The sequence below is a fragment of the Hylobates moloch genome, unplaced genomic scaffold, assembly GCF_009828535.3.
Source record: "Hylobates moloch isolate HMO894 unplaced genomic scaffold, HMol_V3 SCAFFOLD_18, whole genome shotgun sequence".
NCBI lineage: Eukaryota > Metazoa > Chordata > Mammalia > Primates > Hylobatidae > Hylobates > Hylobates moloch.
Window position 1 is genome coordinate 61962706 of NW_026652293.1, and position 24733 is coordinate 61987438.

The 24733-nt window shown below is 40.3% G+C and overlaps 1 protein-coding gene across 3 annotated transcripts in view; it reads left to right on the forward strand.

Annotated features, from left to right (window-relative positions):
- RAB4A (RAB4A, member RAS oncogene family) overlaps window positions 1-24377 on the forward strand; it is a 33192-nt gene extending 8815 nt beyond the window's left edge. The window contains exons 2-8 of one of the 3 annotated variants that reach the window (XM_032136251.2): window positions 5851-5931; window positions 8016-8130; window positions 14759-14821; window positions 16380-16534; window positions 17891-17986; window positions 22172-22308; window positions 23123-24377. In XM_032136251.2, coding sequence (XP_031992142.1) covers window positions 5851-5931; window positions 8016-8130; window positions 14759-14821; window positions 16380-16534; window positions 17891-17986; window positions 22172-22287 — 626 coding nt within the window. In that variant the 3' untranslated portion in view covers window positions 22288-22308; window positions 23123-24377. Of the gene's footprint in view, window positions 1-5850; window positions 5932-8015; window positions 8131-14758; window positions 14822-16379; window positions 16535-17890; window positions 17987-22171; window positions 22309-23122 lie in introns of those variants that run through there. The other 2 variants (XM_058430482.1, XM_032136252.2) reach the window with 2 other exon arrangements.
- The last annotated feature ends 356 nt before the right edge of the window (window positions 24378-24733 follow it).

A 24733-nucleotide genomic window follows, 5' to 3' on the forward strand; every position in this document is an offset into this window, starting at 1 on the left:
GTTATCTCATTTGACATTTCTCATATGAAAAGTTAAAAGTACATTAGTAGGATGTATCTGTTTTAGATTTTCTGTTTTGGGGTATCGTCTTTCCCTTCAATCTTAATTCATTCTGGAGGAAGCCCTTATCAGGTGAATGTAATTATCATAAACTGAATGAGAAGAATTTATTGTGAGTTTGAGCCCTCAAGTTAACGTTCACTATAATAAACACCAACTCTAATTTAAGTGGGCACAATTATTTAACCAGTTCACATTTAGTTATCTTATATAACCTACATAGGCATTTTCCCTTCATTAATTGCTCTGTAATACGGCTATTCACCTGTTCCTGTTAAGCCTTTCTGTAGTTGTTAAGCACTATACACTTAACATATAAAACATACACATGGTATGCTATATATATGTCATCCACTGTTAAGGAAAAAGAAAAAACCACAGATTAAAAATACAAAATGAACCCATAAAACTAGCACAGACTCTGCCATATTCTGATATGGAGTCATGATGAGTAAGATCATCATTGCTGCAAACCAGCAAACATTGAACACGCTGAGAGAACATGATGCATTCCTGCCAGAATGATTTCTGTGAGATCCAGGTAATTCAGCACTAACTGAAACTCCTCATGAAGTTGGATTCTCATCATCTACCAAGGAATAATTCATTGTCTCCTTATAGTTTTATCTATGTTATCCAAATATATGTATCACCACACAGAAAAAGAATTGATGGACAACTCAGCTGCTTATCTGCTGCTCCTTCCTTCTGGTATTGTTTCCTTCTTGAATCCTTTGCTAGTTCTTCCAGTTTGGGGACTGTGCATAGTAAACTTACAGAGTCATTGTCTGATAATATCACCTATTTTTTTTTTTTCAGTTAAGCTTTCTATTTTGAGATCATTGTAGATTCATATAGTTTTAAGAAAAAATACGGAGTTCTCATGCACCGTTTTCCTAGTTTTCTCCAATGGGAAAAACTTATAAAACTATTGCAGAATATCACAACTAGGATATTGATGTTGACACAGATACAGGACACTTCCGTCACCATAAAGATCTCTCCTGTTGCCCTTTTATAGGCACAGACTTCCTTCCTATCACCACATTTGCCTTAGCCTTTGGCAACCACAAATCTATTCTCCATTTCTATGATTTCGTCATTTTAAGAATGTTATATAAATGGAATCTTGCAGTTGCAATTTTTTGGGATTGACTTTTTCACTCAGTATAAGTCTCTGGAAATACATCCAGGTTATTGTATGTATTGACAGTTTAATTCTTGTTATTGCTGAGTAGCATTCCTTGTTATGAGTGTACCAGAGATTGTCTAACAATTTACCTGTTAAAGAACATCTGCGTTGTTTCCAATTTTGGGCTATACCAATACAACTGCCATAAACATTCATATACAGGGTTTTATATGACTCAAAGTCTTCATTTCTCCGAGATGAATGTCTAGGAGTGCAGTTGCTGAGTCATATGGTAGTTAAATGTTTAGTTTTATAAGAAACTGCCAACCATACTGTTAACATTTTACTTAATGTTAAAATCTCAAGCTATAATGTTTGTCTGTTTGTCCTTTGAATTCTGTTAGTTTTTGCTTGACATATTTTACAGCTGTTTGGCATATACACGTTCAAGATACCTATATCTTATTGGTGGGTTTACCCTTATGTATTAATAGTTATGTAATGGCCCTTTCTGTCTCTGGTTATTTTCTTTGTTCTGAAGTCTATTTTATCTGATATTAATACAGCCAGCCCTGTTTTTCTTTGATTAATGTTTGTATGATACATCCTTTTCCATTCTTTCAGCAGCCCATATCATTATAACTGAAGTGAGTTTCTTGTAGACGGTGTATGATTAGCTCATGCTTTTTAAGTCAGTCTTCCAATCTTTGTCATTTAATTGGTGTATTTATTCCATTTACATTTAATGTAATCATTGATATTGTATGACTTAGGTTTGCCATTTTATTTCTCAGTTTTCTTTTCCAGCCTGCCTTGACTGATGATTTTTAAAGAATTCTGTTTGATTTACCAAGAGTGTTTTGGAATGTATCTCTGCTTATAGCTTTTTCAGTGGTCACTCTATGTCTTACTTTATATATACATAACTTATCATAGTTATATATATATATATCATAGTTTACTGTTGTCATCTTTTTATCCTGTCTTGTTTTAATTGTCTTAAATATTTCCTTTACACGTTTTAGAATCGTATAGATAATACTGTTTTTCTTAAACAGTTTAACATAATGAAGAAAACTCAAGATAAGAAGGAAAGCCTATTGTATTTGCCCATATTTTTGCTTTCCATGTTCTTTCTTCCACTCTGATGTTCCAAGATTCCTTCTTTTATCATTTTCTTCCTGTTTAGAGAAATTCCTTTAGCTATTCTTTTGCAGGTAGATTTCCTGGTGATAAATTCTGTTAATTTTTTTTTAAATCAGAGAATGTCTTCATTTACCCTTTATTCCAGAAAAATAGTTTCACAGGACATAGGGTTCTGGGTTGAAAGATTTTCTTTCTTTGAGCACTTGAAAAATACAGTCACTCTCTTATGGCCTCCCTGGCTTCAGATGAGAAATCTGCTGTTACTTGAATTGTATTTCCCTTGTAGATATGGTATCATTTTTCTCTGGCTACCTTTAAGACTTTTTATTTGTCTTCAGTTTTCAGAAGTTTAATTATGATGTATCTTGTCATGGACTTCTTTGAGTTTATCCTGTTTGGGTTCATTCAGCTTTTCAGATCTGTAGATTTATGTCTCTCACCAAATTTAAGTTTTCAGTGCTATTTCTTAGAGTGCTTTTTTCAACAACTTTCTCTTTGTCCTCTCCTTCCAGGACTCCAGTGACATAAATGTTAGATCTTTTTCATTGTCCCCAGGTCCTTGAGGCTCTGTTTATTTATTTCAACCTTTTATTCTTTGTTGTTCAGATTGGATACTTTATTGTTTTGTCATCTAGTTCACTGATTCTTTCCTGTCACTTACATTCTGCTGTCAAGCCCATCCACTGAACTTTTATTTTGGTAGTTTTATTTTTCGGTTTTAAAATTTCTATTTGGTTCTTCTGTGTATCTTCTAGTTCTTTGCTGAGATTTCTAGTTCTTTGCTGACGATTTCTAATTTTTTCATTTGTTTCAAGCATTGTGTTACGTGTTGGAACATTTTTATGATGACTGCTTTAAAATCTTTGTCAGATAATTCTAACGTTTGTCATCTTGACGTAGGAATATGTCTATTATCTTTTTTCTTTCAGTTTGAGGTCTTCCTGGTTCTTGGTATGATGAGGAGTTTTCAACTGAAACCTGGATATTTTTATATTATGTTATAGGACCTTAGATCTTTATTTAAATCTTTTAATTGTCTTCCTCTGTTGGACACTACCTTATCACTGCCATCATGTCTAGATTCTGGAATCTAGAAGTTCAGATTCCCCACTTGCTTCCATTGACATATGAGAGGAATTCATCTAGTTACTGTTGGGTAAGGATTAGAATGTTCTCATCCCTCTTTCCCTGGTGACCTCCACTGACACTGTGGCAGGGGCACAGAAGAGCTCATTACCCAGCCAGCAGAGATGAAAGCCCAGCTCCCTACTTGGTCTTCTCTGACACCATCTTTGTGGGGATATTGATATGCCTGGTTGTAGCCTTGCAAGGGTGGAAGTTTAGGCTCCCCGTTCGGCCTTTGCTGGCATGGATACAGGTTGGAGCATAGTTTTTGCTGTGGTGCTTGGCTAGAATAGAGTCATTATTGTGTAAGAGTTTTCCTCTCTCTTGCTTGGCTGCCCCTTTTTTGGTCCCATGGCTACAGAGAGCAGGCTTCTGCCAGGACTTTTTTTGTCTGCATCGATTGGGATTTCTGGGTTGCCAGCTTGTTCTGCTCCAAGCCTAGGATATAAGAGGCAAAAAGAACCCAGGAAACTTCCTTCCAAATCATTCCTTGGGCCGTGAAATCCCTGGTACACTGGCCTTCTTTTGCTCCACTCTTTCAGAGTCTTTTTTGTTTTTTTTTTGAGACGGAGTTTCATTCTTGCTGCCCAGGCTGGAGTGCAGTGGCACGATCTTGCTTCACTGCAACCTCTGCCTCCCAGGTTCAAGCGGTTCTCCTGCCTCAGCCTTCTGAGTAGCTGGGATTACAGGTGCTCGCCACCACACCTGGATAGTTTTTTTATTATTATTATTTTTAATAGAGACAGGGTTTCATCATGTTGGCCAAGCTGGTCTCAAACTCCTGACCTCAAGATGATCCACCTACGCTGGCCTCCCAAAGTACAGGGATTACAGGCGTGAGCCACTGCACCCGGCCTCAGAGTCTTTTATATTTCTTTTCTAGGGTGGTTTTTGTTGTTGTTGTTGTTTTTGTTTTTTTGTTTTTTTGCTTTTCTTTTGGACGGAGTTTTGTTCTGTTGCCCAGGCTGGAGTGCAGTGGTGTGATCTTGGCCCATTGCAACGTCCACTTCCCAGGTTCAGCGATTCTTCTGCCTCAGCCCCCTGCGTAGCTGGGATTGCAGGCACCCACCACCATGCCTGGCTCATTTTTGTATTTTTAGTAGAGACGGGGGTTTGCCGTTGGCCAGGCTGGTCTTGAACTCCTGGGCTCAAACAATCCTCCCTCCTTAACCTCCCAAAGTGCTAGTATTACAGCTGTGAACCAACACGCTCAGCCTGGAACTTCTTAATGCTAACAAAATTCTAATAGCATTATTTTTAGTTTGATTGCCTATAACCATGTGAATATTATGAGAGGTTGAATAGGCTTCATCTCTCAGTGGTGATTAACATAGCTCTTAAGAAACAGGTGACAGAGCTAGGCCAAGCATCAGTAAAGGAACATACTCTTGGAGCTTAATTGAGGAGGGAGTGCTTGGTCTGATCTGGAAAAGAGTGTGGAGGTGACACTTTCAAAGGTACAAACAGGGGAGCCAAGAATACAGAGCAGAGCCTTTGAGGCCACAGAAGGAGTCAGGCAGCAGTGGGGATTAGCAGTGGTGGGTCAGGAGCAAGGATAAGGAGTGGACTTAGCAGCTGAGTGAAACCGGGAGGGAGTTGGTGTTCTGGTACTCCCGAGCTCCTGAGCTCCTAAGCTATGCAGAACTACAGTTCTTTGGTAACAGAAAAAACAAAGTGAATTAATATGGGTAATATGAAGTTACTGGTACTACATCGTGCTAATTAACAGTTTCCATTTGGAAATCCTTTATTTCCATTTTATAAAAAATAATATCCTAAATTAAATATATTACTATGTGTAAAGAAGAAATTATTCAGTTTGTCATTGAATCAGACAAATTTCACACTTGAAGTGCTGACCTAAACTTGGCTTATGCCGTTACAAATTACAGATGAGGGAAAAGAAGCAAGACCACGTAAATCTGCAGGTGCAGACAAAACTTACTTTTTTCCTTTTCCCTTTTCCCCTGCTTTTTTAAAAAAAGAAGTAGAGTCTTCAAAGTCTACCGGGCTTGTTCTTTTGTACAGAAAACACTTGAAATTTCTAAGTTTGCTGCCAACTGAATATGCATATTTCTTTGAATAGTGGCTAGCAAAGGGACAAGTTTTATTCATTCCAAGAGTAGTTTTCAAACTTTCAGCTTGCAAAGTAATTATTCAAAGAGTATGGTTTGGAAAACCACTGAATTAACATGTCAACCAAATATCTAAAATCCTTAAATGTGAAAAGGTAAGTCAACATGTGTATTGTCATTTCACAAGATACTCAGTTACCTCTTTTTCCTGTTATATTAACAACTAAGATACTAAATTTTATGATCATGATCTAAGAAGAAATTCACAGCACCATTTTGAAGTTATTTTCACAGTCTCTTTTTATCTTTCAGATTTTTTGTTTAAGTTCTTGGTTATTGGAAATGCAGGAACTGGCAAATCTTGCTTACTTCATCAGTTTATTGAAAAAAAATGTAAGTGTCATCAAATAGTCATTCTTCTGTGCATGTCTTCTGAGAGCCCTCTCTTGCTCAGATTTGTTTACAGTAAAACTTAAACTTTTTTCAGCGGAAAAAAGTAATAGTTTGAAAGTATTTTGAAGGGTTATGTTATTAAACTTTGGGTGATGTGATTTTTTATTAAGTTAGCATTTCAATTTAACAATGGTTCAATATATGGTTACTTATACTGTACATTTTCCAGATGCTGAGAGATCATATAGTGACACTGAAGATAGCAGAGGGGTTCTCTGGCAGGAATCCCATTTCCTGACAGAGCGGCCAGAGAAGCTCTAGGCATACATTTCAGATAAAATAACAACATTTGGTCCTGATAGTGGGCTTGTATTATAGTTAAGGCAGTTGCTGTCATCAACTCTGTTTTATAGGCCAGGAGCAGACCTCTTGACCAAACAGCCCATCTTTTACCATCGACCTTCACTGTTTTGGTAAAGGAGGTTGAATTTTTTATTTCAAACTGTGTGAGACCTTGGAAGGCTGTAGAAGACTGTAGGTTTGAAAGGCCCTTAAAATAAAAAATGCTTTTATAATAATGGAAAGAATTGTGGAGAAAGACCTGTCTAGTTAGTGGCAGGTGGGTGAAGGCTCAAAAACAGAATGTCTTATTTAATTAAGTGCATCTTAAGAAAGTATACATGAGACATGGTAGGTGGTGGGTAAAAAGGAGAAGGAGCCATTTGGGGGTGTCTTGGCAGAAGGCTTTGAAGAATAATAAAATCCTAGAAATTTACTCTGCTACTTCCATTTTCATCAACCAATAGCTTGTTGGAGCCTATTTGTTTAGTGACATGGACCCAGTGTGGCTTAGTCACAGAACCGGTCCTTACTGAATTTAACAAGTATTCATTCACTGGATAGTTTATGTACAAGTTGCCAAGACTTTGCGTGGTAGAGTCTTAGAAAAGAATACCCAGAGGGTACTGGGCCAAGTACCCAGCTTATGTAATCGTTCTGTCCTCCTCAGAGAACTCCCCTGCATGGTCCTCCCCACAACTCCTCACAACAGTGATGAAGGGAAGGTCTCTCTTTGTAACCAGGATGCCCCTGGCCTTTAGTTACTGTTTTTTGAGGGATTTTACTCTGCATTTTTCCTGGTAGTTTACTCCTAATGGAATTTCCCTACTAGTTCTATACTATCTGGGCATGAAACAGACTAGCATAGTCACTGTAACCATTTATCTACCCTCTGCCCTGTAAATAATAAATCCAGTTGCCAAGTGGCATCCCTGATCTCAAAACAATTAAATTTTGTTCTGCAGTTACAAAATATAAACTAGCCAATGGACTGTATAGCCGTGATATTCAATTTTAGCTTATCTGTTCATCATCACAGAAATGTTCTTTCATAGGCAGTGTATTCCCACTGGGTTTAGCAAAATACTTATTTTGCCTGTCTCCTGCCCATTCAAATAGTACTAATTTCTCCAACAAATTCATCCCAAATCATTTCCATAGAAAACTACGATTAATGAAAACCCAAACACCTGTAGTTTGCATGGGGTTTTGTTTTGGAGTTTGTTGGAGGGTGTTTTTTCTTTGGTTCAATTTTTTTCCTCCTTTTCCCTTTTCTCTGCTTTTCCTTCCACTCACTGTTATTTCTTTAGAATATTTAACCATTCAAATACAGTAGTTGAAACTGTCTCCACTTCATCACTTACTGAGTTCCACACCTGTCACTGGGTGTTACGCCCTTCAGAATGGTACCCTGGTATGTCAGCAGTCACCATCTGTGAGCATCTTAACAGTGCACAGTTGGATGTGGTTCAGATATGGCAGGGCTACCTTCAGGCATAGGTTTTTAAATGTATGATTTGTTTGGGGGTTTTGAGAAAAATCTTTATGTCTCTTTGAGAATAGGGGCTGTGTATATTATCTTTAAAACTAAATGCATCTTCTCAGTGGGATGTTGGAGAAATGAATGGCTAGAGTAATGTCCATTCCCCATTGATGTAACTCTTGGTTTTAGTGTCACTTATTTCAATCTATAAGCCTGTTAATGTTCTAAAATTAAATATACTGTTCTTGTTTTTCTTTTTTAGTCAAAGATGACTCAAATCATACAATAGGAGTGGAATTTGGTTCAAAGATAATAAATGTTGGTGGTAAATATGTAAAGTTACAAATATGGGATACAGCAGGACAAGAACGATTCAGGTAGCTTTTCTCTAACTTAATAAAAATATTTGAAAATTTGATTTAAAATAATTGATGATATTCTCTCAATATATAAGGTCTCACTCCCTCCCCAACACACCCCTTCCTTGTCCTAATCTCAGAAACTTCATTTTTGGAAACTTTGATTGACAAGACAGCTAAAATTCAGGTTAGCTCTCTGCAGCATGGATTACTAAAGAATACAGGAGGATATCCGGGCAACCACATTATAATTCGGAGGCTGACCCATTGTCAGGAGGATGTGGCACTGTGTGTTGTAAAGTATGTTTCTAGATTCAAATCAAAGCACAAGCTTGTTTTTCTGTGTTCCTTTTTTAAAGAAGAACTTTTTAAAACCTCTTGTGAGGGTTTGTTTTGTTTTACATTAACTAGAGCATGTTCTGATGTTTGATACACACTCCACAAAATATTCTCTTTACACTTTTATTACAATAGGGTCATAACTGAGGCTCAGAATGACTTCAGTCACTGCAAATGAGGTTACGTGTTTAGTATTCTGTAACTACTAAAGCAAGAAAATAGATTAATATTTTAGTTGTGTTTTTTGCACAGATGCACAAAGTCAGAACTGATATTCATAGTTTTATAATTCAGTGAAATAAAATCCACCCCATTTGTAAACATTTCACTTGAAGTTGAGTATATGTCTTATATTAAATAATTGAAGTTTGGCTGGGCACAGTGGCTCATGCCTGTAATCCCAGCACTTTGGGAGGCCGAGGCAGACCTCCTCACCTGAGGTCAGGAGTTCAAGAGCAGCCTGGTCAACATGGTGTAACCCCTTCTCTACTAAAAATAAAAAAATTAGCCGGGCGTGGTGGCAGGTGCCTGTAATCCCAGCTACTCTGGAGGCTGAGGCAGGAAAATCGCTTGAACCCAGGAGGTGGAGGTTGTGGTGAGCTGAGATCATGCCATTGTACTCCAGCCTGGGCAACAAGAGCAAAACTCCGTCTCAAAAATTAATTAAGTAATTGAAGTTCAATAATTGCTTCAAAAATACCATAACCACCTTTAGTCACCACCATTTTTCTGGAAGCATTGATTAAACATGGTGGATTCAATTAGACATTTATGTCTTTTGCCTCTCAGAACCCCACTGAAATATCTATTAAGTAACTGAAATTGAATTAACTCAAAAAGGCCAAGATTGAGTGAGTGCACAATTATGATTGAGAGATTTCCAAAAAAATCTTAAAGATAGGAAGTAGATGGTGCTCTGACAGCAGAAGGAGCTTCACCTTAAGTGCTGTAATGGGGGAAGCCATTTCTTCCTCCAGAGTCCCAGAAAAGGTCAGGATTTGGAAGCATCAGGTTCTACAGGAGGTAGAGGTTACAGAGGTTCATGTTTACACACGAAATAAGAGGTTCAGTCTTTTATATTGAAATGGGGTCTAGACTGAAGGTCATAAGGCCCACCTGAGGGCATGGGGTCAGGCCTGAAAAGAGGGAAAGTAAGTGAAAATGAAAGCCTCTGGCCCCCAACCCACCTCCCCTACCTCTTCCCTGGTCGTTGGCAGCCAGGTGTGTATGTCCCACATGGGAGAAAGGAGCCTTCTCTGCAGAAAAATGAATAGTCAGAAAGGAAAGGCTTGAAGGTACTGACATTTTGCTTTCCCAGTGAAGCAGCCCAATCTCTATCCAGTCATCTGACAGTGAAAGCCTCCAAGCCTACCTGTTCCACCCACACTTAAAGAGCTTCTTTTAGACTTTTTCATTCCTTGCTCTTAATGATCAGGCAGAAGTTTGAAGAAAGTTTCTATAGCAAAAGAGAGAGCTCAAAGTAAAGAAGCTGGAACTTCGAGGGAATAAGAAAAACCCACTAAAACCACAGTATCCTTAGGAAGAAGAGCAGAGATTGCATTGAAGTATGTAATAGAAACAAAGTCATACTTAAAAAGAGCAATCAGAATAATATGTTAAGTAAACTCATGGTGAAAAATGGGAGAGATGACATAAAGAATTATCCAGAATTAATCCAGAAGATGCAATGCCTGACTATTAGGAGTTCCAGAAGAGAGAAGAGCAGAGAGAACAACAGAAGAAAATGCTTCACTGAAGGAGATTCCAGATTAATTGGCCCACCTAAAATCAAACATAGTAAGGAAGAAGTCCAGACCAGAGCATGTCATGTGAAATTTCAGAACACCACAGATGAAGTAAAGAAGACCAGAAAGGTTCCAAGAGGGAAAAAGCAGCCACATATAAAGTGTGAAAAATGGAATTGCTTTAGACCCTTCCACAGCAACATTGGAAGCTAAAAGAAATGGAAGCATTGCTTTCAAAACTCAGGGTGAAATAATTCTTCAACCTAAAATTCTGAACTTAGCCGAACCGTAAGTGTGCAAGTAAAGGCTGAATACCAACAGATTTGCAAGAATGAGGAGGAAGCCAAGATTATCTTTCTTAGAGACTTCTTAGAAATGTACTTTCTTAGAAAATTTAGGAGGATATACTTCACCAGGACAAGGGCATGAACCCAGAAAGAGGAAAATGAAGCCAGCAGGAAGATCCAGCTCAGAATGGCACAGGTCTAGAGGGACGGTGAGGGAAGACTAAGACAGCAGTCAGTATGTGATGGCATTGCCCTTCCAGGAGGACCAGGGGAACAAGTGAGGGGCTCTGTAAGTGAGCTCACGACTGTCAGAGCGGGGAAGAAACAGCTCTGAAGTTCACAGTTTCCTAAACCTTTTGTAGAAATGAGAAGGAAGAAATTGTAAGATCCATGAGTGTAAGGGTTTTTGAGTTTTCTGTTGGTTTCCCCTGTGCCCAGAATAGTGTCTAGCACACAGGGGCGCAGTATGTGCTCTTTTAATGACTTAAAGGAAACCCAGTTACCAGAAAGAGAGAACTCAACCCGCTTTTGGAGAGTAGGGCTCCCAGAGAGGAGTGAGGCAGGAGATGGCTGTGTTTAATTTAGAGGCTTTTTGTAACATTTCACTTTAAAACTATCCACATGTATTATATTGGTTAAATTACTTTTGTAAGAAAATTTAACACCTCAAAGTAGTACACTTAAATGTGTAAATTTGTATACTTGAGTAATTTGTATAAGAAACCATTTGTCAAAAGACAGTGTTATACAATAAATTTGAAAGTAAAATTTTAAGAAGTAGATGTGATACAGCTTATCTTGAAGAGAACTCGTAGTTCCCTCTTCCTCTAGAAGCTAGGTGCCTGCTGAGCAAGAATAGAAAGGCGCTGCTTCTTAATAGATGTGAACAAGCAAGGCCTTTCCCCCTGCCCTAGGAGGCTGTGGAGTGAAGAGCAAACAGTCCACTCTGTACCTCTACCTGCTGCCAGTCCTTAAAGCCTGTGCCTCTCTTGGTAACAGTCTCAAGGCAGAGAGGAAAAGCTTCAAGCTACATGAAGACCTTGAAGCTTCCTAAGAGCTAAAAAGTACATTTAAAAGTAGCTCTTCTTTTCCAAGTAGCAAAGTAATCATTAGTAATTTTGTTTGTTTGTTTGTTGCAAGCTCCACAGGTTTCTTTGTTCTCCAAGGACAGTTCATTTCTGTGGTGTCTTTTTTTTTTTCTGACATCAAGTCTATGGGATTTTTCTTCACACCAGCCAGTCGGATTCTCTGACACCAGCTGGGTGTCCAATACTTCAATTCACTTTTGACACTACCCAGAGTTAATGGAGACCCTCCAGGCTAAGGGCTTAGTCTCCTAGACTGCCACCCCCGCTTCAGACGCCAGTCACAACTGGAGTGCCCAGGCTGCCTGCACTTCTTGGCCAACTACAGATCTGGCAGTTCCCACGCCCTCCATCCCTCACATCCCTGTCAGGTTGGAGAATTTGTTAGAATGATTCATACAACTCAGGAAAAACATTTTTCCCGGCATTTACTGGTTTGTTAGATAGGTGTCAATTCAGGCACAGCCCAGTGGAGGAGATGCTCAGGAGGACGAGGTGTGGGGATGGGCCACCTCCCAGCACCTCCATGCCACCACCAGCCCAGGAGCTCTCTGAACCCCATTCTTTGGTTTTTTTGTAGAGGTTTTATTACAAAGGCACGATTGATTAAGACATTATTCATTGATGATTGACTCAATCTCCAGCTCCTCTTTCCTCCCCAGAGGGCTGAGGCGAGGCTATAAGTTCCAGCACTCTCCTCACACGGCGAGGGCTCCCACGGCCACAGCCCCGATCCCAAGGCTCTCTAGCCTGCTACTCTTCCCACAGTTATCTCCTTGGCTTACAAAAGACACCTTTATCACTAAGGAAATCACAGGGGTTTGGGCCTCTGTGCCAGGAACCTGGGACGAAGACCAAATATGTTTTTTTTTTTTTTTTTTTAATTAGGCCACAGTTAAGTTCTGGGAATGTCTAGCTAGCAGTGGTCCAGGCCCTGTGCTAGGCACCGGGATCCTCTGGTAAGTGAGACAGCAGAGCCCTGCCCCGTGGAGGGGAGGCAGGCAGCCAACACAGAGACAGAAACAGAAAGACCATCCCACCAAGTCGGATGGTGCCACCCAGGAGACAGCGCACTGAGATAGACAGAGGGGGTCCGCTGGATGGGGGTGCTTGGGGAACATTGCTGAGGAGATAGTGTTAATGAGACCCAAGGGACAAGGATAGCCAGCGGTGTGACGAGCCCAGACGGGAGTGGCAGGGGCTGGGAGCAGGGAAGAGAATGGGGCCAAAGGGCCAGGTGCAGTGAGGGGGATGTCCTGTCGTGGGCCGTCATGAGTTGGGCTGCTCTGAAGAATGGACTGTGGGCCACACATGGCAGCAGGGACAGCAGTGTGGGCAGACACAGGATTTGTGTAGTGTAGGAGACTGGACTAGGCTGGCGGAGTGAATGTGGAGGTGCACAGAAATTGAGGATGAATGTGGAGCTGATTTGCTTTAGAAACGGTGCGTGGTGATGCCTCTTCCTAGGCCAGGACGGGCCTGGAGGGTGGGACCAAAAAGTTCTGCTGTGCAGATGTTAAGTTTGACCTGTTTATCAAGCAGTCTCATGGAGATACGGAGGCAGCACTTGGATCTTAGCTGGAGAAAAAATTTGAGTCGAATGTTAAGAGAGCCCAGGATCCAGCTCTGGGGAATCGCAATCCCAGCAGGGCAGATTCAGAAGAATGACCAGAGCCAGAGAAGTGGCTGGTGAGCGGGAGGAAGACTAGCAGAGTGCAGGGCGCAGAGGCTGCGCGAGTGAGTGAGAACAGAAATGCCCACACCAGCTTCGGGTGCACAGAGGGTGGGGACCTTGACAGGCTTTTGGGGAGTAGCAGAGTTGGACACCAGGTTGGGGGTGAAGAAGAGGAAGCTGCAGGTAAAGACAGCTCTTTCAGAAAGTTGGATGTGGGGCCAGGTGTGGTGGCTCACGCCTGTAATCCCAGCACTTTGGGAGGCCGAGGCGGGTGGATCATCTGAGGTCAAGAGTTCGAGACCAGCCTGGCTAACATGCGAAACCCCATCTGTACTAAAAGTACAAAAATTAGCCAGGCGTGGTGGCAGGTGCAGCTCCTCAGGAGGCTGAGGCAGGAGAATTGCTTGAACCTGGGAGGCAGAGGTTGCAGAGAGCCAAGATCGCGCCATTGCACTCTAGCCTGGGTAACAAGAGCGAAACTCTGTCTCAAAAAAGAAAGTTGGATGTGGAGAAGAGCAGACAGTGGGACAGTAGCTGAAAAGATTGTGCAGCATATTTCTGTTTTGTGTTTTAAGATGGGTGGTACCAGAGCCAATTTATTTTTATTTTGCTAATAGGAAAAATCCTGAACTCCTGGCTTTTTTTTTTTCTCTTTTTTTCTGTTGCCCGGGCTGGAGTGCAGTGGCATGATCATAGCTCACCATCACCTCGAACTCCTGGGCTCAAGCAGTCCTTCTGTCTCAGCCTCCTGAGTAGCTGGGATTAGAGATGTGCACTGCCATGCCTGGCTAAGTTTTTGTAGAGACAGGGTCTCTCTCTCTTACCCAGGCTGGTCTCAAACTCCTGGCCTCAAGCAGTGCTCCCTCCTGGGCCTCCTAAAGTGCTGGGATTATAGGTGTCCAGCCACTAATGGGAAAGATCTCACAAAGAGGGAGAGATTGACAACGTAGGGGAAAATGTGTATGACCGAAAGACGCCTTCTTGAATGTGAGAGTGGGTATGACATGCTAGGACACTCAGTTTTCCCATAGTAATGGAACAGGGATGCAGGTGGGTGCAGGGCCATGGTGACTATGGATTCCTGTGGTGACTATGGATTCCACCGCCCCAAGAGGTGGCGAGAACTGGAAGAGGTGGAGAAAGTTGTGCCAGGGAGTGGGGTAGATGAGGAGCCCACAGAGAAGTGAGTGGATTGCTGAGCCCCTTAGTGTCCATCTAGGGGGTGGTGCTGGCTTCTGCCTGCAGACAGCTCACCCTGCTAGGAGTTCTCAAAGGAGACATCCATCAGAGAGCTGCATCCACTGTAGGGAATCTCCTACTTGCCACAATGATGTGATTTCAGACAGAATAACCCCTCACATGTATGTTCAGATATCTTTGAATCATTTCTCTTTTAAACCAGTGTCTGTCCCTGTGTTGTGGTTTACAAAGCAAGCATGGGTGTTTTTCATGGGAAGGTGGGATACAGTAAAGGGTCTCAATTGGTTGAAAGTAAAACCAGTATAATTCTTCCAGGTCCGTGACGAGAAGTTATTACCGAGGCGCAGCCGGGGCTCTCCTCGTCTATGATATCACCAGGTAATGCCAGCTCCCTGTGGTGAAGGAGGCTGCTCAGTGCCCTGCAGCCCAAAGGCTGGTCTTGGCAAGGTGCCCTCCGTGCAGTGTGTGCTTTGTGTGTCCAGGGACGGTGGTGTGGCTGGCATCCAGGAAGCCCCTTAGCCCTTCCATCTGGGGTCTCAGAGGTCTTTGAACGAGCCCCTACCACTGCTTTCCCATGCAGAGAAATGTGTAAGGTTTTAGGTGGATAAAGCAATCCACCCTATTACATTGCATTTCTTGATATGATGCTTGGACACTTTCCTTAAGGTTCACAAAGCTTTATGTATGGAAAGTTATTAGAAGTGAGTTGAGAGAGGGTGAGGACACAGACTCTGGGCTGAGATTGCTGGGTTCAAATCCCAGTTGCAGTCACTACCTGGGTGACCCTCTCAGGCCAGGTGCTTCAACTGCCTGGGCCTTAGTTTCCTTGTCTGTAAGATGGAGGTAGTAATAATCACATGATCCTCAGGAGGTTATTGGGAGGTTTAAATTAGTTAATGTGAAGCACTTAGATAGTAGCTGTTTGTGACATATGGCAATTTAACTGAAATAAAAAATTCTGTTCCTCGATTGCACTGGCCACATTTCAGGTCCTCAGTAGCTACGTGTGGCTGGTGACTACCATATCAGAACAGATTATAGAACATTCTTATCCATGAGGAAATCACATTCAACAGCGCTGATCTCAGTAGCACTATCTTAGAAACGTGTCATCTAAATGGCATCACCTGGGGGCCCTTTCTGGGTAGGAACCTGTCCAGTGAGAGGATGTCACTCAGCCGCTTCCCTCTTCCAATCTGTGTCCCGGGAGCCAGGCGTTCTGAGAGGAGGCAGGCAGTTTCTGGCCCAGCCCTTCCTGCACTTGCCCAGGCAGTGAAAGGCTCAGCCTGCTAAAGTGTGAAGTCATCAATCAGGCTAGCAAAGTGCCATGAGAAGAACTCAGTCCTTAAACATATGAGGGCCAAAAATAGTAAGTCTGAGAGTTGGTCCTGGAGTCAGACAGAGCTGGTCAAGTCCTGACTGCCACTGGCTGCTGTGTGACCTAGGGCAACGTAATTAATCTCTCTGGGCCTTGGATTTCTCAGAGAAAATGGCAGTCTGTGTCATGGAATCCTTATAAAGAATCAATGTGATAAAGTCCTGTAAAACAAAGTGCTGGCACATTGCAAGGATTCGTTAAGAGGCAGCAATTAGCTATGAAATCTTGCCTACCAGAGTCTAGTGCCTTGCACATGCTAAGAGGTCAATAGATAGTTGTCAAATGAATGAAGAAACATCTCTTTCCTTTTGCCCCATGACTGGGCAAAGGAAAAATCACAAAATACCTGACTACTGTCTCATTTTACCAGAAACAAAACGAAACAAACTCTGTGGGTGTGGTATATACTTGGTGCATTCACATTGTCTGAGTTACCTTAAAGGTGTTGGTGCCATTACCCTGAAATGTTGAAAAGTGGTATGAGTAGTGAGAATGACTGGAAAGAGTTGCTAGTTTTATAAAATACATGTATTATTTTCACAATCTTATATTACGCAGCCGAGAAACCTACAATGCGCTTACTAATTGGTTAACAGATGCCCGAATGCTAGCGAGTCAGAACATTGTGATCATCCTTTGTGGAAACAAGAAGGACCTGGATGCAGATCGTGAAGTTACCTTCTTAGAAGCCTCCAGATTTGCTCAAGAAAATGGCAAGTGACCGTTTACTTCTTACTATTTTTCAAATGGCATATTTGAGGATAATAGCATTTCTTTGAATTTAAAACATATATTGGAATTTCAGGATTAAACTAGATTTAGGAAATGTGGAATTTCCAATTGTTTTTTCTATAAGTTAGATCTGTTTAGCGTATTTTTAATATATTGCATTCTGCCTGCAGAAGTTACTATAATGATAAAAGCAAATGTAGTAACATTATGTAATGACTTTTCAGTCCAGGGTCTTTGAATATTAGAGATCTTGGGCTAAAGTGAAATTTATAACAATAATATTTAAAGACTCTAACCAAATGATGTCATTATTTTTTAATGTATTTTGAAGGAAATTTGGTGAAATATTAGCCCAAATAGAAAGGGAAGCAGAAGAAGAAATACTTGGCTTATTGGCTTCATTTGCTAAATTTAAGTCATTTGGTTATAGGCGACTTTGAAACTTTTTTGAATTTCCATATAGAATACATGAAAATGCCACATAAAATTAATGGTTGCTTAATTAATGGATAAGAGAATGATCTTTTAAAAATTCAGACATTTTAAATAACTTTAATTTTTAGAACCAAAGACTAGAATATCCTAATATCAGTATTTGGACTCTAAGATTCCAAATTATATTATAACTTGACTAGTTTCTTGCTAAGAAAATAAACATGAGAGAAATCCGTATGCCATCATGACAGTTTTTAAAAAGCTGTTTAGAAATCAGAAGTTTAGAACGTTAACAAAGATGAAAAGGAATTTGGATGTCATCTAAACTCAGTTTTACAAGTGAGGATACAAGAGGCTAGAGAGGCCATGGTTTGCTAAGAGAGCAAGCTCAACAGGCCTTTCTGCTGAGATGAACAGCCAGTCTGGTGGGTAGAAAGAGTATTAATTCCTATACTGTCTCTTCATGGGCTGTGTGACAGATTGCAATATAGTCCCCTAAAAAGTGTAAACACTTGTAGGTCATATTTGTGGTGACACTCAGACTGTTTGAAGAAGGACATTGCAACTTTCCCTGAAATCAATGGCGGGGCCATTTTGGCAAGCCAGCTCCTTCCTGATGGGCAGTCATTTGGCTGGGGAAGCCTGGTTGCTTACTCAGCCCCTTCATCAGGTTAAGTGCTAGCACAAGATAGCAGTTACTTTTCAGAAAAGGCTAAAATTCTTCTAACATTTAAAAAACACATAATGACATATATTGATTTTATATTTACAGAAATATATGGTATTTAGGTCATAAATTATATTTTGTCTGCTTTTCTAAGAGAATGCTACACAGGCTTTTGTAAGTGAAAATTATGATCATCTTCTAAATATGACTTTATTTTGTTTGATGTCCATTTTAGAGCTGATGTTTTTGGAAACAAGTGCGCTAACAGGGGAGAATGTAGAAGAGGCTTTTGTACAGTGTGCAAGAAAAATACTTAACAAAATCGAATCAGGTAAAAGCCTTTCCATTAATCAACTTTTCTTCTGCATATTTTACACTGTAGCTCAGTAGATCACCTTTTAATTAATAGTTTCAGGAGTGATTTAGTAAAGAATATTCTCTCTGGACCTGCCAACCTAAAATCATCATATATGGGTTCAAAGGTCCTGTTCTTATCAGGATGAAAGCCCCGTCCTTATCAGGATGGTTTCCATGGTGATGAAAGTGGATGGGCACACCAGCTCAGCTGTGGAAGGGTAGTCAAGGTTTCAGGGAGTGTTTGCATTTAGAACCGTAGTCTTTCTTTGGTCCTTCACTAAGCGGAGGAAGAATAGGCCTTTGTCCACTCTGTCAACAGCACGCTAATTCTGTTGGGCCAGTGGTCATGTGTAAGGGAGTTATGGTACATGGTATAGTGTTGATTGTTGCAGATCGGGCATCATGGAGCTATGGAGTCCAGAGTAATTTTATTTCTGAAGCTTACTGAGCATGCCTCAATTATAAAATGCCTCATTTTTATATTTGTTGCTTATTAAAATAATTTAAAATAATCCTAATGTAGGCAGCTGACGAAATACTGTGTAGTTGTCATTTACTAAAGTAACTATATATGGGCATCACCTTTTAATTGATTCATTCAAACATCTGAGTGCCTATTTGTCAGATGCTGGGATACAAAAATGAATAAATCACACCCCTTGCCCCCCAAGAAACTGTCTTTCATGGGAGACAGTCAGAGGATAATTATAATATCACAAGGCTGATGTAGTAATTGAGAGATGCACAGGCTCAGGGTAACATGAAGAAGGGGACCTGCCCCAGCCAGAGGATGGAGGAGATGTCAGGGAGGGCTTCCAGGAGAAGGTGTTAGATGAGCTCAATCTTTCAGAATATAAGGAAGAGTGAGCCAGCAAAGGGAGTGAGGAAGAGGGAATAGCAGGAGAAAAGGTTGAAGAAAGGCAGGAGCCAGCCAGTCCTCATCAAGGATCTAGAACTTTATCTTGTAGATTACCAATTCTCAACCGTGGATGAGCACTAGAGTCACTGAGATGCATTAAAAGTTCTAATCCCAGGCTCTGTCTCTGGAGACGCTGAACTAATTGGGCTGAAGTATGGTCAAGGCATCAGTGTTTTTACATGTTCACTCATGCGGTTCTAATGTTCATCCAAGATGGAGAACCACTGCTGTAGGTGGTGGGTTGTCAGCAGGTGGGTGATGTGATTGGGTTATGACTTGAGATAAGTCATGTATATAGGGAGTTATGTTGAAAACAGACTGAAGGGAGGACAGGCCTGGAGGCCAGGATACCAATTATAAGGCATTTTTGAGTAATCCTAGTAAGAGATGACTGATTAATGCTTTAACAAGGATATGGAAGCAGAGATGGAGAGAGAGAGAGATGGATCTAAGATATATTTAGGCAGTAGCATCTTTTTTTTTTTTTTTTTTTCATAAATTTTTTTTTTATTATACTTTAGGGTTTTAGGGTACATGTGCACAATGTGCAGGTTTGTTACATATGTATCCATGTGCCATGTTGATTTCCTGCACCCATTAACTCATCATTTAGCATTAGGTGTATCTCCTAATGCTGTCCCTCCCCCCACCCCCTACCCCACAACAGTCCCCGGAGTGTGATGTTCCCCTTCCTGTGTCCATGAGTTCTCATTGTTCAATTCCCACCTATGAGTGAGAACATGCGGTGTTTGGTTTTTTGTCCTTGCGATAGTTTACTGAGAATGATGTTTTCCAGTTTCATCCATGTCCCTACAAAGGACACGAACTCATCATTTTTTATGGCTGCGTAGTATTCCATGGTGTATATGTAGGCAGTAGCATCTTACGACTCATATGCCCAATAGTGGGACAGGACAACTGATTCTTAGGTGGGACAGGGTGAGGAGAAAGGGCCAGCAGGGAGGAGGAACCAAGGATGACTCACAGCTGTCACACTGGTGTCTCTAGACAGAGATGGGGTGGAGCCAGAGGAGAAGCAGGGAATGTGAGGGAATAAAGATGGCTCTGTTGCAAATGTGCGGCCTTTGCGGTAACACTGAGACATGAACATGGAGTTATCTAGTAAGCTTGGGGAAGAGTTCCTGGCTGGCAGTATAAGTTTGGGAACCATCAATATATAGGAACAGCTAAAACTGTGGAAGCAATGTGATCGTCCAGAGAACAGTTTTTAAGGAGAGCAGTGATCAACAGAACCCTGGAGTTGGAGGATGAGCAGAGGAAGAGGAATCTACAAAAAAGATGAAAAAGGAAATGGTCGGAAATGTGTGAAGAAAATCAAGGGAATGTGGGTGTCACTTAAGCCCTAATTATAAGCAAATCAAAGGAGTGTTCATTATGTAATGTAATAGTAACAGAGGGAAGCCTCATAAGCTAAGACTGAGCTGAAAAACACACATTGGGATGGGGAATAGAAAGTCAGTGATCATTTTGATCAAGAACAATTTCAGCAGAATTATGAAGGTAGAAGACGGCTGGCCATCCGTCAGGAAGAAGTAGGAGGTGAGCAAGCAGAGTGTCCACTCCTCTCCTGAGGAAGCGCAGGCTGGCACTTTAGGATGCAAAGGGTTAATTTAAAGCCGGGGTTGTGGGTGATGGGAGAAATTCCAGCATGTTTAAATGCTGAGGGGGAAGGAGAGAAGAATGGGTGAGGAGAGGGCAGGGAAGAAGGAGGGTGCTAGGTGAAGTAGGAGGGAGGAGAGTTAGGCCCAGGTGGAAGGGCTAGGTTTCAACAGAAGTGGACATGTCATCTTTTTGTATTTTTTTTATCAGAAAAAAAAAATTACTAAGCTTGGTACAAAAACCAAGACTGTTACATAAATCATTACAGTTGGCTTGCTGTTGAGTATTATTAAGCTCAGCATGAGGTTGTATTTACATGACCTTGCTATTTTAATATTGTATCCCTGAATGCATCAGATAGAACAACTCATATACAATCTTCCAAGATGTGTTTTTTTCTGAGATCATCAAAATCATAAGTACCTCTAGGTGAAAAAAATATAAGCGTATAAATTAGGATTCTTCAGCAGTACTTTTTATTTTTTTAATGGGTAATACATTCAAAAACCATTGTTTTCTTCCCTTTTTTATATAAAATGTATCATATGGTAGACTACCACGCCTTGCTTTTTTACTTACTATTGTATAACCTACAAATCATTACAAATCAGCATATAGTTTCCATATATACATATAATACATAAGGTACATATATATAACACATAATGTCGTACATATATATAACACATAATGTCATACATAATGTGTGTGTGTAATGTGTAATATGGGTTGAGTATCCCTAATCCAAAATGTTCCAAAATCTGAAACTTTTTAATTGCCAACATTGCCACTGAAAGGAAATGCTCATTGGAGCGCTTCAAATTTCAGATTTTCAGATTAGGGCTGCTGAACTGTAAGTATAATGGAAATATTTCAAAATCTGAAAAAATCCAAAATACTTCTGGTTTCAAGTATTTTGGATAAGGACCGCTCAACCTATATTTGGATAAGGACCACTCAACCTTTCTGTTACCATAATTCATGAGCCAGTCTACTTTGGACATTTGGGTTGTTGCCAGTATTTTGCCATTATAGGTAATGTTGCAGTAAATAATTTTATATATATATATATATTTCTTTTTTTACATGTGCGTGAGTCTGTGTGTCAGACAAATGCCCAGAAGTGGAATTGCTGGGTCAGAGAACATAAGCATTTGGGATCTTGGTGTAGAGGCTGTCACATTTTCTCCTAGTGATGGGCTTATTTCACTAAAGCCATGTCCACAGTGTGTAGTATCATCATACTTGGACTTTTGGCCCATCTAATAAGTGAAAAATTGTATCTTTGTAATTTAATTTTAAATTATTTTATATAAATAATATATTCACATAATTTGAAATTCAAGAAGTATAAAAGAGTATGCAGTGAAAAGTCCCCCTGTTACAACCCCCTCCTGTCCCCAGCCATCTAGAACTCCTCCAAATCAGCCATTCCTTATGTATCCTGCTAAAGATGTTTTGTGCCAGTGGAAGCAAACATATATATAGTTTTTTCCTCTTTATTCAGAATGGTGGGATATATATACACAGTGTTCTGTACTTTACCTTTTTTTTATAATCTATTTTTGGGATCAAAGAAACATAAAGCCTTTTTTAAAAGAAGACTTGCTTGGTCCTTAGGTGAGCTGGACCCAGAAAGAATGGGCTCAGGTATTCAGTACGGAGATGCTGCCTTGAGACAGCTGAGGTCACCGCGGCGCGCACAGGCCCCGAACGCTCAGGAGTGTGGTTGTTAGGAACCATGGGAGAGCACACAGGTGGGTTTGGACACCTCCCTGCCCTGAGTTCCTGGCAAGCTGAAGTGCGGAGGCCTGTTAAAGCTTTGGGAAGCTGCAGTATGAAAAAGAGAGGATCCCAGCCGGGTGCAGTGGCTCTAATTCCAGCACTTTGGGAGGCTGAGGTGGGCCAGTTGCTTTAGTTCAGGAGTTCGAGACCAGCCTAGGCATCATGGTGAAACACTATCTCTACAAAATACAAAAAATTAGCCAGGCATGGTGGCAGGCACCTGTAGTCTCAGCTGCTCATGCAACTTAAGAGAATTGCTTGAGCCTGGGAGGCAGAGGTTGCAGTAAGCCAAGATCATACCACTGCACTCCGGCCTGGGTGATAAAGTGAGAACTGTCTCAGAAAAAAAAAAAGAGAAGGAGAAGAACCCATAAGTTAAAGTTGGATGTTCTAACTGAAAGAATTTATACTCTATAGGAAATTCTCATGCTCTTGTTCAGAAAGAAAGGAAGGGCAGGTGGTGGTTGATGGGAAGGGTGAGATATCCTGATTCCTTATGTCAGTGAGGAGCCCTTCCTGGATTGATTGAGGTCTAAATGAATGTGCCTTTTGCTAAAACAGGAGGCCCATTTATAAAATTGACAAATGTCTCCCTTTAACTTTTAAAGCTTCCTCTTTTTTCCCATTTACCGCAGTGGACGTTTTATTTATAGTCGACATCATGTAGTAGGCACAGGCAAGTATTAAAAGACAAGATATTCACGAATTCTCTTTTAGGCTTTAAGCTGTATTTACTTTTGCATTTATAATTGTGCAGATTTTGAAATTGTTCTTAATATTTTTTAGGTGTTCATACAGTGGCATTTGGGACACAATCGTTGGAACCTGAAGAATCTGAAGTTTTTTTTACCACCATCCTTTTCTACTCTGTATGGAAGTAGATCTTTATGGGGAAAAGAGAATTTGGGGTGTTCTGCAAGCCAGTCAAAGTGGCACAGCAAATCATATAAATTGAATTAAATGGACAACACCGTTAGATGTGTACGTAAAAATTTTCTGTTTCATATTTTCCCTTTCACTTTCGGTTTAAAACATGCTATGTACCGTATGTCCTGTAGCCCAGTGCGGCTCCACAGCATGGAATCTGATGTATGATATGATAGAATGTGGCACTAAATGCAGTTTCAGATTTTATTTTTTTTAATCATATGAACTAAAATTGTCAATTGTGAGGTGTGCTTCTCTCATCATGTTGGTTATATTGCACAATTGGTTATATTTATGACCTGATATTCAAAGACTCTGGCATTGATAGCCAGTGTGTTTTCTTATTTAATTCCGTTTGCTACATTCTACATGGTGTTTACGTGATCCACACTTGAAATACTAGATCAGTAGACATTCACTAATATACCAAAATAAAATGAAAAATGGAGGTTTTCCGTGAACTTTATACTGTCCAGCTCTGTTGATTTTAAAGCCTCTTCATCCAGGTCAGTTCAGGAAGTATATCTGGAGTACCTGCTCTGTTTTAGGCTGTGAGACTAGCACTAAGGATTCTGGTACCTTTACCCAAACCTACTGGGCTACTAATACTTCTCTCAGCCATTGATAAAATACAATAGACCATGTAAGCCGGGGCCGCTCATCCATTTCCAGTTTGCTGGTCTCCCTGCTAGAAAACACATTGTTTGTACTGTGCTTTTTCTGGAATTCAGTATAATGGCATCACTGCCTGTTTTTCACATCTTTTGTTTTCTGTTCATTTTAAGGAAACCTGCTAAATCCAGTTAATATTAAAAGGACACCACTCATTAAGAAATTTCTTTATGGCTTCTGCTGAATACTTAAATGCCTTATTACAGTTATCAAGTTGACATGTTTTTAATTCATATAAGGTATATTGAAGTATATATTGTATTACAAAGACTTGTTCTTGTATTTTAAAATGTCAGTGCAAAAAATATATGGTGGAACCTTCATTAAAGTTGAAATACAGTATTATTTAAATCTGAAAGGTTAAAAAGCTTTCTTTACCTTATATATGTTCTTCCACTGTGACTTTTTAGTTGAAGACTAGTAAATTAACTTTTAGTTAGAAGATGCCTACTGCTTTTGTTGTTTATTTTAATCAGCAGAGCACAGAGACACATAAAAACTCTGGGAAATGACTAGGATAAAAATATCAGTATGTATCTGTTTTAGATATTTTGAGTTTTGCTTTTTTTATGCCTTGAATATTTTATTTCAAAAAGTAGCTGAAGCAAATTCTCAGACTGAACTACTTCTTAGACCTCACTGTAAGAATGTTTTATTCAATGTCTCATTTATGATAGATTTGCAAGCTGCTCATTTTTGAACAGCTTTTTGCATGGGATAGGAGCATGTCTATTCTAACACATCAGCTTATTCAAAAGCAAGAATTTTAAAAATAAATGTAAAGTTGTTTTATAAACG